Here is a 16114-nt window from a genome sequence, read left to right on the forward strand (position 1 = left end):
ATATTTCTACTAAGCATGTGGAAGGTTTCCCGACTCCAGCCTCTTTTACGGCTCAGTCCAGAGCAATGTCAGCTCGTCCAATCAGAGCTGTTGGACAAATGTGAGAGTTAGTGTCTGATGTTTGAATAAATGCAGCTGAGGCCTCACTCCTCCTCTATGCTAAAGGCAGTTTGCACCCACTGCCTCCATCAGTTAAACCTGTAGTGAAACTCAACTGCATTAGTGCACTGGTTTGTAATGAATAGAGTACTGTTTTTTTAAATGTTCTGACCTACAGTATGTCCCATACATTCAGCATATGGATGATTGGATTGATTTGAAAAGTGTATTTTTTATTAAATAAACCTGTGTACAGTGGAGGGAGAGTAACTTCTTTCTCTAAACAAATACTCTCAAGGTGCCTGAAGCATTGGCTTAATATTGACCTGCTTCAAAAGGACTGAGATTGGACTGGGAAAGTCTCCAGTGTGGTTGTGAGCAGCTGAGTGAATGAGCAGTAGCTCTGTGTGGAAGTGTCACACATAAACAAGGCCGAGCATCTGACCTCTCCTCAGCACTTTAGCATCTTTCAGTGTTTAACAGAGTGCCATGAATTAAAGGCTGTCAAAAAGCAATTATCTTTGGTCATATTTCTGAGCAGCTGAAACAGCAGACACAACACATGGAGACATAACAGTGAGACACAGTGAGAGAGTGTGATTTCCTACCCTCTGTGCTGAGTCCTGGGCTGGAGGTGAACTGAGCCACGTCCACGATTTTGACAGCAAACTGCTGCCCCGTCTCTCTGTTGATGCATCTCCTCACCACGCTGAAGGGACCCCTGAACACAGAAGAAAACAAACAAACACTTAATCCATGGTTTGTTGTAAAGTACCTGTTCTGATTCTTTCAGCCATGTGGGGACAGTGGAAACAAGATTTAAAGCACACACTGACATGCTATATACATTATACATTGTGTTTTGCATTTGTGTTGTGCTGTTCTGTATGTACGTATGTTTGGCTCATATTGTATACCTGTCTAACCTTGTTAGAAAACAGTTACTTAAACACATCCAGCACATTCGTCAGTCCACTGTTTGGCTTTGATCGCCAACAAATCCTGGTGGAAATATCTGACTCTAAAGCTCCACTGTGTTCACCAGCTGCTGTTTGGTGCTGAGCCGGTAACATACAGTCAGGTGTTACCCAGTCTGCAGAGGCTTGAAAACTGCACTGAGGTTTTATGCGCAGACCAGTGAACCTCAGTTCAACACCTTTGCTACCAATTCCCATCTCTCTCTCTTCTTGTTTCCTGTCATTTCTCTACTGTCCACTCTCAAATAGAGGCCCAAAAAACAAAAAAGGAGAAAAAAATTAGCTGAAATAATTAATTAATGTTATGACCGTAATGTTGCGATATGACAGCCGCACCCAGTAGATAATAATTTTGAATGAATGCCCATCCCTGACTGAAAAAATAAATAAAGTCAATGTACCACTACCCCTCCCTGTTCCCCTTATTACATCGTCTCCTCCCACTACTTGAGGCATCAAAGTTATGTAAAAACACCGACCCAACGGACATAGAAGAAGATTACAGAGGCTGAGCGTGGCTTCTGCTTGTTCTCCGCACAACACTGTGAGTAGCAGCATATCAGCACATGCAGAGAAGCCATAGGTGCACTTTGGTTCTCATTGCTGAGGTTAGACAGTTCACACACTGAATCGTGCCTCCTGTGGAGGGAGTGTATCATCCCATTCAGTCAGTGGGATAAAGAGAGAGGTCTACAACTCAAGGTCTGCAGGTTGGAATTAATAAGGCAGCAGTGCAGGGTTACAGTGCAGTACACATCAATAAAGACCTTGGCTACAACTGTACTTACAACACTTGGGAAATGGGCTTGAACTAACCTGTAAACACTACGGAATAATGTGTGTGCACGAGAAAGTGAATGAGTCGGGAAGATGAGGTTTAGCAGCAGGGAGGAGGGAGAGGAGACTGTGCAGATAAATGAAGCAAAGGTTCTTGTGTAAGAATAGACACACAGGCAAAACATGCTGGCAGCAGCAGGCTCATAATCCCATTCATCCACCTTATATACCTGCTTATTCCTGGAAGTGAAACATCCCGGACAGGTCAGCTGGCACTCACTGTCATGAGACAGTGTCACACTGTAGCTGTGTTTAGCTGTCATGAAGTTATTTGTGGACGGTGGTGATGAGCTTTAATGATCTGGATTAACAGGCCATGAGATAATCATAAAGTATATGTGTGTGGGGGCTGAATACCACACAGGCATCAGGCTGGGGATCATCGGACATGTTCGAATAGTTGATACTGAACCATTCTGATACCCGAGTTTTGGTATTTCCAATTCAGGGGAGTGGTGTGCCTGTAGCAGCATGCACTATACTGATTTTACTGATACAAGTCAAAGTTATGAATGCACCAGTTTCATCATAAGGAAGAAGAGAGGAAGGCTTTATGGCATCTGTCTCTAAGCTGCTGGAGCTATGTAAATCTACTCTCCAGTCCTATCAGGTTAGAAAATTAATGTTGTGATTATTGGACAGATGTAACATCCTTGTTAGCTACTTTGTGGGATTATGTGCTGTGGTCTGTTCCACAAACCATCTAACTGTGGATTTAAGAGCCTGTTTCTGCTGAAAAATGCATGTTGCAGTTTCCTGAGTCTAAGGTTCTGTCTTCAGGTGACTTGTTTTCAAATCAGAAGATCAATGCTGATATCTTGGTTCACACACACACATTCAAACACCATGCTCCTAGTTTGACTGCATGGGCGTGTGAAGTGGAGTGAATAAAAAGCAGTTATGTCACTGTGAGTACGTTGCTCTTTTACCTCCCTGTGTTTCTGTTGCTTTTCATCTCTTTCATATTCTCGTCTCTGTCCTGTGGGTGAACTGGGGAAACACTGCAGTCAGCTGGGTTCACCAGCAGAGCACCTTTTAACTAGCGGAGATACACAGCAGCCCCCCAACAAACACTCACATGCACACACACACACACAACCTGCAGCCTTCTGCGAATTACCCATCCCACAGCAAATTGCACTCAGCACAACCTCAGTGGTAACGTAAAAGCACTCATTTCACAGCTAAACAAAACACCACCCCTGGTTGCAGCAGACAGCACAGTGCTAAACTGGCTGGGGTTTGAACACAAACCATGCTGCTCCAGTCCTGTGTGTGTGTGTGTGTGTGTGTGTGTGTGTGTGTGTGGTGTGTGCGTGCGTGTGTATGTGGAGTCTTTGTGCACAAACACAGACTGGTTGAACAGATGGTGATCAAGCTAAAGCTGCTTAGCGTCAGAAGGGTGAGGTAGGACGGCACCGTGCCCAAACACGCAGGAGACACACACACACACACACACGAGCATTTCCACACACACACACACACACACATAGATCAAACTGCAGACTGAAATACACACTATGAGAAAGTGTCACTGAGTAAACTGCCACTTTGACCAGGGGGGAGTATGGCGTTTTCTCTGCTGTGTGTGCATGCATGCAGCCATCTCTGGCTCTAATCACACACACACAGAAACAAACACAGGCCACTGGGTCACCAGTTTAATGAGCAGGAACATTTCTCGGTTTCCCCAGTATCACATGACAGGTATTTATTTTACAGGCTGCTTCAAAGTGCAATTAACCAACACACACGTAAGTAAGGAGGCAAATTCCACATTAACCTGCCAAAATCCATCTGTTCCTCCATCAGTCCGTCCACTCATCCACTGATAAGTCATTGATTGGTTAGGTAAATAGGTTACATACATATACAACTGTCAACCCATTTATTAAAGACACAATCTATGATGCTGATACAGATTTAGCAGATTTTGACTCTGTACACAGCGACTGGAAAGAAATGAAAGAGACAAAATGATAGCTTTCTTCCAGCTTTTTCTAAAGCCTTCTGGACAGCGAAGAGCCGAGCTCTGTGGGGAAATCTCCAGCTCCAACTGAAAGATAACATCAGCTGGCAAACAATGAATTTGTCAATTTCAGGAAGTCAGCACTTAGAGCCAAATGAAAAGTCTATCTGAGATTAAACTCCAGCAGGAGTATGCTTCAACCTAAACTTTGTTGGAGCAGGTACATTGGGTCAAAGTGCTCTCATTAGTAATGCAGTCAAGTCCTCTGCTGCGTTATCTCCCTCCATGCTACAGTCCAGTCACTTCACCTCTGTCCCCCCATCGCAGCGCAGCAAATGTCAGGCCTTGCTCGAGGCTTCGCTCGGTACAACGGCGAACAAGAGGCCCTGGAGGAGCCGGGAGGACGGAGGAAAGACAGGCGAGGTGGGCAGTGACGTGAAAAAATACTGTGCTCTGAATACGCAGCTTACTCGAGGAAATATAAAAAAGAAACCTGATAGTAAAAAAGTAGGTGAGACCAGGAGAAGCAGAGAGTGAGCAGGGCCTGAGCGATCATTCAATTTACTGAAAAAGACAGTGAGTATGGATTCCAGGAGAAAAGCTCTTAAATATAAATCAAACAGGTGACACTTCATCAGACAGCAACAGTGAGTCGGCTGCAGGACCACTGCATCTTCATGTTTTATTAAAGTTGAAGCTGATGACAGTCTTTGTCCTATAAATATACGATTAAAACCTTTATGATTAGAGCTGAAATGATCAATCCTTCATGCCAAGTCACTTCATGCCATTTTAAGCCACTGATTTGCTGAATTTTTTAGACTTCTCTGATGTAAATAAAATACCTTTGGGTTTGGAATCATGACTTACTAAAGTATAACAAGGACTTGAATGTTGCCAAGAAATGTGACGGGAAGAGATCTTTAATACTTCAGGATATATCTAATTATTTAGATCATTTATGCCGTTTTTTAAACAGAAATGCAAAGTATATATACATTTTGTCTTTCTCTATTTATATTTCTGTTGACTGAATATCTCCTGGTTCTCAACTGTTCAGACAAAACTAGACATCTGAAGACCTGATCTTGGATTCATTACTTTCAATAGCCATGAAAAATAGCCTACTTGCAATCATTTCCTATATTGAACTTGTATTTTTCAGGGAAATTATTTCCTAACTAGAAGGTTTACTGGAAAGAACCATGTAATTTGGTGATAAACAGAGACAAAGTCCTGAGAGAACTGTAAATATGTTTGAGGGCTGATTGATTAGTTTGTGTCCTAAGGTAGAAGGAGATGAGTTAAACAGCTTTTCATTACATGTCTACATATGTCTACCCAGGATGCATTCAGACACAGTGCTGAGTGTAGGTCACCTGAGTTTTAACAGAGAGCCCAACACACTGTCACTGTGGTCATGTGTGTAACGTCAGGTTGTAGTTACACACATGCAGCAGTCACAGTGAAGTGGAGCATGAGCCATCATGTAGCCTGTGTATTGATTAAAACAGAGGTGTATCTGAGGGTGATGGACAGCTGATCTACCTCCTCTGTTTTTCTGTTTTATTATGATGCATGTTGAGCTGACCTGCCGTGTGCTGACTAAATGACTTTAGGTTATGTTCATTTATATATACGGTACACTGTATATGTGACATTGTAAAGGCTTACAGTGCTGACAGGAAGTTCCTATCTCCACCATGATCGCCTGTTCCTCCTTTGGGATTTCTAAATTCTGTAATATACCTTTATACCATGATACCGACCAGTTATCATGTTTTTGTATTCATTTCACCCACATTAATTTACTGTGAATATGTGTGTGTGTGTGTAGCAAAGAGGTGCTGTGAGCAGCCTGAGCAAGAATTAAGAAAGAGGTTTAAGAAGCACAATCTCCCGCACACATCAGGCTCGCAATACTGCAAAGAAGGAAAGATTAACTTTAGAAATCTGTCAGAGGAGACGAGGTGAAGGAAGGCAGACGGGGGGACAGCGCGGTGGGGGTGGGTGGAGGCACTGCTTTGAACCGCAGACGGCTCAAGTGGCGGAACAGGGCGTCTTGGAAGAAATCAACTGTACATGGAGGAGCCATTCTGGCTTTGAATGGGACTCAGCTGCACACAGCATCTGCCATTATGGCTCTGAATAGACATCAGCTGCACATGGAACTGTTCTGATGATTCCTGCACTTTAGCCACCCTTACTAAAATAACAGGAAGAGGGTGAGGGAGGGGGAGAGGAGGTGGAGGGGAGACAGAAAGAAGAGAGACATGGACAGGAAGAGAAGAGAAGCAGGGTGAGTCCCTAACCCAGATTTTACTCTACTGTTTTGGAGTTCATCCATAGTGTGAGCAAGGCTACATGCACACACTGCATGAGATACCACTGAGTGTCAGTGAATCATGGAGGCAGGGTTGACTGAGGTTACTCAATATTTGTTGGTCTCATTATATCAAGATGTTGACTTAAAACCTTTTTTTCCAAGGATTATTATGATGTATTATCTTATTATTGTCGACTAATTACATGAAATGACTGTTTCAAGGTCACAACACGCTGATTACCTTCTCTAATTTCTCGTCTGTGCTGTGCATTTATCTAATAAAAGTGCTGATCATTGTCGTGGAAATCTTTAACTCCACTTTAACCTTTCAACACACTGACAACAAGACGTGCAAAGGCTTGGAATAAGACCATTACCTCTACTACACACACAGTGCACTTATAGTGTAGAATTACTGTATTAAAAAATTGAATACCCATTGTTATGCGTGGAAGATATTGTATGGTTATCAGGCGTTATCTCCCCAAGTGAAGGCCGAAAAGATGAAATTATAGCATGTACAGTGTGCAAATGCCATTATTGATGTTTTATATAATGTGCATTTTATATTCAATGTAAAACAAAACCTGACAAGCCTGTACAGTTTTAAATAGGACAGTCACGAATGAGCTCTGCTACTGGCTCTATAATTAATTCATTGTGATGTGGCCACTTCTTTGCTAATTGCTGTCGGCTTCGGTCGCAGTAATAAGAAGACTTTTGTTCCATTTCTGATCATCTCTCCTCATTCACTTGTCCTCTCTTAATTTCTCTCACTGTTCCTTCTGGACACGCACTGGCAATGAGAGATGAAAGCACTGAGCTGAAGTACATCCAAGTGTGTGTCTGTGTTAACTATACAGACTAGAGATGATCTTGTTGCAGCTTTGGTACAGTTCAGGGGAATCAGAATAAAGTCCTGGGTTTCATTTCTTTCAGAGTAGGGGAAGGTGTGGAGGGAATAGAATAAAGCAGAGTAGAATAAAGTGCCCTTTGGGTCTTACAACATGCACCAGATGTACTGTACTCTTGGCGCTGCATAATCAATTACTGTCAATTTAAGTAACTTAACAAAGAAGCACGTGCATCAATATCTGTGCGACTCCTGAGAGAAACAAGAGTTTTCACTGCAGTGATGTAGCGGGTTGAACCAGCTGAGGTTAGTCATGTTTCTGCTACAGTGGTCAGGAAATAAAGCTAATTCGTCCAGTATACACAAAATAATTGTACATTTATATAAACTACAGGTTTTACAATGTGTATGTAATCCAACTCTCTTCAAGTATTACCCTATATCACACAGTATATACGCAAGGAAACAAAGAAAGGAACAACTGAACCAGGTAAATTTGGTGTCGTCTGAAAGGCCTCATTGAGAAATAAGTTCCTGTAAAATTTTGTGTCCCTAGCTGCTTCCTAGAGAGAACAGACACACAAACACAAACCGCTCTCCAGTTATAGCAGTAGGATGCGGGGGCGAGTGAGGAGAATCGTCTGCCAGTGTAAAAAGTAAATACTTGTGACCTTTAGTTCCACAGTTCACAGGAATAAGCAGTTAATGACCACACACTCCTGACCTCTACTCTCTGCACCTCAGCTGACCTCACAGGTAGGAGGTGTTGCTATAACCCGGGACCTTAATCTGTTGATATATAAATGACTCTGTGAGAGGATGTGGGGGAAAAGGCTCGGGAGAGAGAGAGAAAAGCATTTGCTGCATTCCACGTCAGTGTAACCAAGGGGAATTTACGACAACATCAAAAAGATAGGGTGCCCTATATTGCATGCCATCTATCTGCATCTTCGTGTGTGTATTGCTGTAGTAAAAGGTGATTTGCAGGCCGCACTCCTTCCCAACTTCATAGTACATCAATCACCCGGTGTCTCATTCCGTAAATGTCACCAGCTTTACGAGACACACAAGTCCAGAGCATCACTCAGCGCTCAGACTACGCCCTGATGGGCCAACCTGTGGCGAGGACAGCTCCACTTGGGCACACGTGTGTCAGTCAGGTCATCAGAAACAACAGAAGAGGAAGTTGCACTAAGCTGCTTTGCATCAGGCTGGTCGATGGAGATGGCAGTCACGTTCTCTTAATTAGAACAAAACAAAACAAATGAATAATCTGATCTTGACAGAGAGAAGGAAACAGTTCATGCATTCAGAGGAACCAAAGATAAACAGAAAACAGAGATAATCTAGAAATAATCTCAGCCTCACTCTCATCACTGAAAGCTGTGCACAACGAGACTGAGGTGAGGCAAATGAATAGGAACAGAAAAGCTCAGGGCTTCACGCTCTCAGAGACTTAATGAAACTTCAGCCTGAAGGAAACAATTAAAGTCAATCAACGCTAAATGAATGTCATTAACATGTTTACACCTCCTGGAGAGCCTCGAGAGAGAGAGAGAGAGAGAGAGAGAGAGAGAGAGAGAGAGAGAGAGAGAGAGAGAAGGAGGGGCACGGAGATAAGACAAACAGATGTTGTGTCCGAAGTCACTTTGTTTAGCTGCCTCACAGTTCACACACAGAGCAGTGTGGCAAGCTGTAAACTTCACAACCGAGTCTCATCTTAAAATGACCAAACCACAAAACTGTGATGGAAACGAAGGGCAGCACGACTTGTTTCTGTTGGCTCCTACAATACTCTCAGCCTTGGTGTCAGGTGTTACGCCAAGTTCTGCCCGCCTGCCGAGAGCAGTATGCCCATCGTGGGAACAAGCACAACTAAACTGGCTGACAACACCATCAGCAGCCCAGCAGGAGACACACTTCGATGTGCAGTAGGATTTCATGACTGAAAAAATATCTTGGTTTTGAACAGCCAAATATGATTAACTGACAAAACTCTGAACTGGGTACAGCCCAACCTAAGTCAGTCCCTATTTTCGGACTTTTAGGAATTGCTGGTCCAATCCACTCCTGAGGAGCAGCATCTATCAAGATCCTGCTCTGAACAACAGTGATAAGAGATTGATTGACCGATCAACTGATCTCACACCATCTTTACGCCCTGGAAAAGCAAGAGTAAGTAACTTGTGGACAGGTGATGGACATCTTTGACTGACTCTTTCTTTTCCTTTCTGTCTCTCTCAGCCATGTAGAAACCAAACACACATTGATTCAGTTGTTGACAGTGAAGCTTCACTCAGCCAGCCGTCGCAGTTGCCTTTTAACTCTCTCACATAAAATAATTTATGGTAAAGTGACAAAAAAATTGGAGCAAAAGTGGTGTACATCTGACACAAATGCTGTTTGGTACATTGGGGACACAGACACAGAGAACAGAGGCAGCTCTGATGGTGTGCAGAGAAAATTCATGAGTATGCAGTTTATGAACAAAGCGGAGAGAGAGAGAAAAACAACACAAAGCCCTACCTGCCCCTGAGTGAACAACACACAAAAGCAAAGACAGTGGAGAAAGAGCAAGTTAGAGAATACAAACACACAGAGGGAGGAATAGAGATGGCCTGAGGGTGGACACAACAATAGATCTTGTGTTTAATGGAGGCCAACTGAGCAATGAGAATGATAATGATTCATAATAAGTCATCAGGCTGTCCTCAATACTCTCCCCCCCTTATTTAAAGAACATACCGTCTGTAATGCTAGATTATAGTGCTCTTAGCAGACTAATAACCACTGACCTATATTTATTGTGAACGGTCCCTTCATGCTTTGAAAAAGCATTTGTGTATATATATTAAAGCTGGACCTTGTGAGCATTTACACAGCGTCAGGGGTTTAATTAACATTTTTTCAGGTTGATAATTTAGCCAAGGTCACACTTCTTGTCAGTCAGACTTTAAAAAGTTATGGCCCTGGATCACTGTAACTGTGAGAGAAGCCAGCTGAAAATAAGCACAAGTTAGATTTTCCTCTAAGGCCTTTAGAGATAACTTTCATTCAGTAGCTTAAGAGCTTTACGTTAAAATGACACAGATAACCGTCTTATAAGGAATATTCTCCTCTCCCTCACAGCATATCATCTGATCTGCTTTAAGGTGATGACTGGCTGGTTTGACTGAAGGAAAGCAACACAGATGGAGGAGTTTACAGATGGCAAGTCAGTGAGGGATCATGTTCTTTTCTTATTTACTTCATCGATTAATTGGCTGATCATTTTCACAATTATTTGATTAATCATTTAATCAATTAATTCTTCAGATTGCCTGTTTTTTCTAATCAACAGTCCAAAGCCCTCCAATATCCAGTTTACTGTCATAGGAAGATGGAAAATCTTGACATTTGAGAAACTGGAACCAGTGGAAATGTTTTTTAAAATGTGTTTAAAACAATTACTGATTTTCAAAATGTTCTTTTATTCGTTTTCTGTCACTCAACTAATCCAAAAGAGATGTTTTTCTGACCAACAATCCAGCAGAAAGCAGAAAATCTTCACATTTAAGAAGCTGGGTGCAGCAAATATTTGGTACGTTTGCTTCAGAAATGACAGAAAAAATAAATCGATTATGAAAAAGTTACAGGTGCATTTTCTATCAAACAGCTGAATAACTGTTGTTGTGACAAGGAGCACTGTTCAAAGGAAGTGAGGCATTTCAAATATTTATCAACAGGATAAATAAGAAAAAAATATTCTGCTGTACCAGAATCATGATATTCACAGTACGTCAACACTTTAGGCCAGTGGGTGCAGGTATCAGCATTTTAATATGTCACTGTTTGTGCTTTATGTTTTTACTTATCTCTTATGTTTTTTATTTCTGTAAATACTCATTACAACTGATGTTTTTCCTTCAATACACCTTACCTCCTACCTACACTGATGTTTTAATGTCTTTACCACTTTTCCACACAGTCACAGAAACACAGAGCATCTCTCTTGCTGCTGACAGCTCTGACAGCTAAAGAGTCAATCACAGTAAAAAGCAGAGGCGTTACACCTGCGTGTGTGTTGGAGCACTGAATGGAGTCGCTCTGCGTCGCACTGCCCTCTGTTTCCATCATGGTTTTGTAATTTTGAGACAAAACTTGAAGTGTTTAGGTTTACAACATGCTGTGCTTCTATGCTGCCTCCCTGTGTACAATGAAAAACAATGAAAAAACATAAGATAAAAAATAATGATTCCAATCATTGATGTTTAGGATGCAGCCCAAACACCAAAAATACTCAATGTAATATAATGTAGGACCAAGAGAGGAAGCAAATTCTCACACTGGAAAACCTGGAACTACCACATGTCTATTGCTGATCTATCATCATGTCTCCAAAATACATATACACAGACAAATCTGACACTGGTGATGTTTTAAGCTGAATGTGATGCAGACTCCTGTGAGGACAAGAGCAGCTGAATGAGTCGAGAGACCTCATGAATAGTAGAATAGTGGAAAATCACAGCACATCACACAGTGTGTTCTGACGCGCGCACACGCACACAATTGCACAACACTGTTTCAGATCATAGCAGGGTTTCTCCTCGTGTGAGGATGAGAGAGGAGCCACCGATATCTCAACAAGTGCAGCCTTTTAGAGACGTGCTTGTATGTGTGTGTGTGTGTGTGTGTGTGTGTGTGTGTGTTTGCAGTGCTGTGCCAATGGCACAAATTCAATTAAATGTCTGACATTTCCCAGCATCTGCCCAGGGGCTTCACTGTACAGACACAAGAGCAGAAAATGGGAAACCAGGAAGAACAACTGGGAGAAAGAGAGGGAGGAAAACAGTAGTTAGGGGAGAGTATGGCCAATCAGCACCCTCCAACGAGGTGAGAGTAAGAAAAAAATCACCTACGCATCAACACCTTTACGCACCCCTCCCCCAGCCAAACATCATCCTACAGCTTCTTTTTTCTTATTTTCCCATCAGTGGTCGTCTCTGCCTACTCGGGTCTCTGTAACCATGCCGTCATCTCTCCCTCCTCTCTCTGGCAGAGTGGTTATGTAAGGAGGCAGAGCTCGGCAGCTTATTTACGCTCCCATGGGGCTTAGGCAGAAGCCTGGACATGCCAGCACCTGCAATGCTCATTGGCAGTCCGCAAATACACACACACACACATTCACACAGAGGGCACTGCAGCAGAGATGACAGGCTTTCCCTAAACCACCACCACCCCCACCTCACAGAGAAGCTAGTCAGGGTGTAAGATGCTAGTTTGATGTACTCATGCAGTGGTAGCAGTAGCAGGCCACCAGGCTTAGACAGATAAACTGTGTTTGAGATTAGAGGGCAAGCCACAGACTTCAGCTGAGGTCTTATGATCAAAGACTGCTTTAATATTTCAGCCATTTTTATCATGAACAGTGAAAATAGTTGAGAGGATGTGGACTCGATTGTAGGCAGCGATTGTGCACAGCAGTGATATTATACAACTCTGTATTTTACAATGCTCCAAATGTGTTTATTTTGTGTTGTGGCCAAGAAGTGTGTAAACCAGGGGGCAGCAATATTAGGTTCAATCATGGCCCAACACTGTTATTACTGACAGTGGATTTCTGAGAAATGATGTCCAAGCTCTGCTGCAAACTTTAAAAGTAACATTTCAGCTTTTGTTTTTGGCTGAAGTATTTTTGTTTGAGGCCCAGATCTGGACCACAGGCCGCCATAGGCCTACCACTAGTGTGAGTCTTGGTCTTGGTTTCCTGTAAGTCACACTCAGATGATGTCAGTGATGAGATTAGTGACAACAATAACAACTCTGCAGTAATCAGAAGGTGAATCATGATTCTTTCTGCTCCGAGAATCAAGGAGCGAGGAACAAGGATACACAAGACTGTCTTACTGGAGAACATGCAGAGATGTGAGTGCCTTTTAACCATTACCTGATTAGTCACGCAACAGAAAATAAACTTCAACTATTGTGATAATCAAATCATCATTTTATTGTTATTTTTTAAGCAAAATTGCAAAAAATGTAACAGCTGTCGCTTTCCAAATGTGATGTTTTGTTGAGAGTAAAGTGAATATTTTTCTGCCTGAAAACAAGACAGTGGAAAACATCACCTATATTCTAATATATATATGACAAAATGATTCATCATAATTGGCAGATAAATAGATCATGAAAATAATCATTAGCTGCGACTGTATTCCAAACCATTAAGAGTCACTTCAGAGCTGTTTAAGCTAACAGACAGCTGATCGAGCGGAGCCTCCGTCATCAGAAACTGACTGCTCAGAGAAGAGTATTTATTTTCTCTTTAAACGCTTTTCTTTAATTCTAATTTCCCTGTATCTGTCCTCAAGTCTTAGGTGAGAGGGAAGATGCATGGAAAAGATGTTACAGGGGAAACTGGAGGGATGTAGCCACAATATTAAGATCAGCTGAATCAAACCAAGCATGTCTAAAGTTGCACAAACTGCACAAACAAATGACAAGACTATGTTACACTGCATGACAAACAGAGGGGGCAGAAATGAAAACAAACAAAAAACACTGCTTCTTTCCTCCTCTTAAAAAAGATAATTCATCAATTCCTTTTCAACCCTGAGTTACACACAGACCCAGCCATTTCATTAAGATTTTATTCCACTCCTGTTAATTAACTTAGCAGCCATTTTACTTCTCTACACTAAATCTAAATGTTGCAGCATCAGCTGCGGTTTCTGTTTGATGTGTCAGATTTCTGTGTGGGGAGGGTCATCTCTGAAGGAGGCTCCTCAGTCCCTTCAGAAGCAGTGGAGCCTCATGTGAGCCAGAGCAGAAGAGTAAACATGAGTAACACTCGTCTTTTATGAAGCAACTGCACTTACAGAGGAACAGAGAGAACAAGAGAAATTATTTATCTCAGGAAAATACCAATGAAAACAAGCACTTTTTAAGAGATGTATTTTTCATTTGCTCTGTTTTGGCTGTTTCAAAGTGACTACAAGTTTTCATCCCTGAGCTGAGAACAGTTAACCCTCTGAAGCCCACAGGAGCATATACTCCCAAATATCACGCTGTCCTTAGAGCGTCATTACTCTGTGATGGTTTGAGCTACAGACATGCCATTTCTTCCTCTTGCATTAGCATATTGTTAGAGCAGAAATTTTAAACCAATGAGGCCATTGTCATCGCTGGCTGCCAATCAAAGTTCATCCTCATTAATTCCCACACCACTAACCTCTATTTGATTAGACCTTTTTCTCCCCCCCCCCCTTACTGGTAAGGGAGTTGTATTACATTTTTCAAAAGAGCCCAGGCCCTTCGGTGGATTGAGATAGAGGAGTTTATGAAACGTCTTGGCTCTGATGTGTTAATGTGGGATCACAGTGAGTGGCAGATGGAATGAAGGAAGAGAGGAGGGGATGAAAACATATATTAGGATTCTGTCTGAGTCATCACACAGACACAGGGTAACAGCTCCTCTGCTCTTACATTTGTGCTCACAAGCTTCCTGCTCCTATCCTAAGGAGTTTAGATGACGATGGTTCGGTTCAGTTGTTTTTCCCCAAATAAAACCACTCTGCAGAGGCAACAGTGAGTTGAGACATTATCTACCGAGCACAGGCATTTAGAGAACAGGCTTAGGCTGGCTTACCATATTCCACTCATCCTCCCACCTTGGCCCTATACACCCACACACACAATGGATGTCTGCAGCATCAACTTTGCCTTAACTGCTAATAACTTGAGTTACAATTACCCAAAGAATCAACGAGAGGAGACAGAGAGGAGGGAAAAAAGGCAGCTGATGTAAGACAAAAAAAAAGTCAGTGCACTTGTTTGGTCCACATTCTGTGTTCACTGAGATTCAGACTCCACCCCACCGCCCACATATCCAACCCTCTAACCGTCCTGACAAAGCTCCAGCACCGCAGGAGCAATGTGGAAAAATGACCACAATACTGACTCTTGTGATTTTGAACCAAAGCCTTTTCTGCCCGGCGTGGCCTAATCTGGTCTGGACTGGCCCTGTCTGCTGCCCACTGGGGCCCGGGCTGTGCAGGCCTGTGGAACAGGGCCAAGCCAGCAACAAATGCACAGTTAGGGAGACAGGAGGAGGACCACATACTGGTCGCCCGATCATAAACAAGTGTGTGTGTATGTGTGCAGATGAACACACAGTCAAACACATTACCTGCTCCCTGACCCTGAGAGGGAGGAACAGAGAGGATGGGAACAGAGACAGGGGTGGGGGGAGGTGGTTGACGATGATTCGTTGTGACAGGAAGTCCCACTGTGGACTTCGATTACAGAATCCTCACCCTCCCTTTCAACCTCCCCCCTTTGTTCCACCAGCGTGTGTCAGGTGAGGGGTGAAGCAGTGAGGCCACACTCAGGGGAATCCACACGTCAGCTTGGATGCAGTAACATACAGTAGGGGAATTTTATTAGAGAAAAACACATACGCAGCATGAATGCCACATATCGGGCAGGACACACTGGGCGACTGCCCCAGGACCCCCAGGGGGATCTAAAAGCCCCAGGTTTAGTCTACATCGTGAGTCTACTCAGGTCCTCCATCCTTTATCTTGTGGCCCAGTCTTAATCTAGTTTAAGACCTGAGTTGTTTAAATTTATATTGTGTGTAAAGTAATTAACGCAGAGATAACCTCGAGAAAGGTTGTGTTATTCAATCCTAAGAGAACTATGGGACTGCAACCAACAACTATTTTAATTATCAATACAAAGGACAAGTATTTTCTTTAAGCATCTTTTCATTGTTTAGTCAGAAAACAGTGAAAATGGCCTTAGTTAACATGTATTATTTGATTTTTGTTGTCTGAGCAGCTGTCAAAAATACAAACATGTTGAGTTAATCATAAAAAACTGAGAAAACCAGTGAAATTCATAAACAAGAAGCCGGTACCTGTGGATATTTGGCATTTTTTGCTATTAAAAAAAGACAAGCGATTAGTAATCAGTTCGTACAGTTGTTGCCAACTAATCAGTTAATTCACAGAATCAATAAGCACCTTTCAGACCCTGGTAATGTCAACATTAACAGATGGGTTTAGCAG

The 16114-nt window shown here is 42.6% G+C and overlaps 1 protein-coding gene across 1 annotated transcript in view; it reads right to left on the reverse strand.

The window, feature by feature from the left end:
- caska (calcium/calmodulin-dependent serine protein kinase a) overlaps positions 1-16114 on the reverse strand; it is a 122418-nt gene that overhangs the window by 74374 nt on the left and 31930 nt on the right. Inside the window, 1 exon segment of the mRNA XM_051076040.1 lies at positions 708-820. Within this exon segment, the coding sequence (XP_050931997.1) occupies positions 708-820 (113 nt within the window).

The sequence above is a fragment of the Lates calcarifer genome, linkage group LG1, assembly GCF_001640805.2.
Source record: "Lates calcarifer isolate ASB-BC8 linkage group LG1, TLL_Latcal_v3, whole genome shotgun sequence".
NCBI lineage: Eukaryota > Metazoa > Chordata > Actinopteri > Centropomidae > Lates > Lates calcarifer.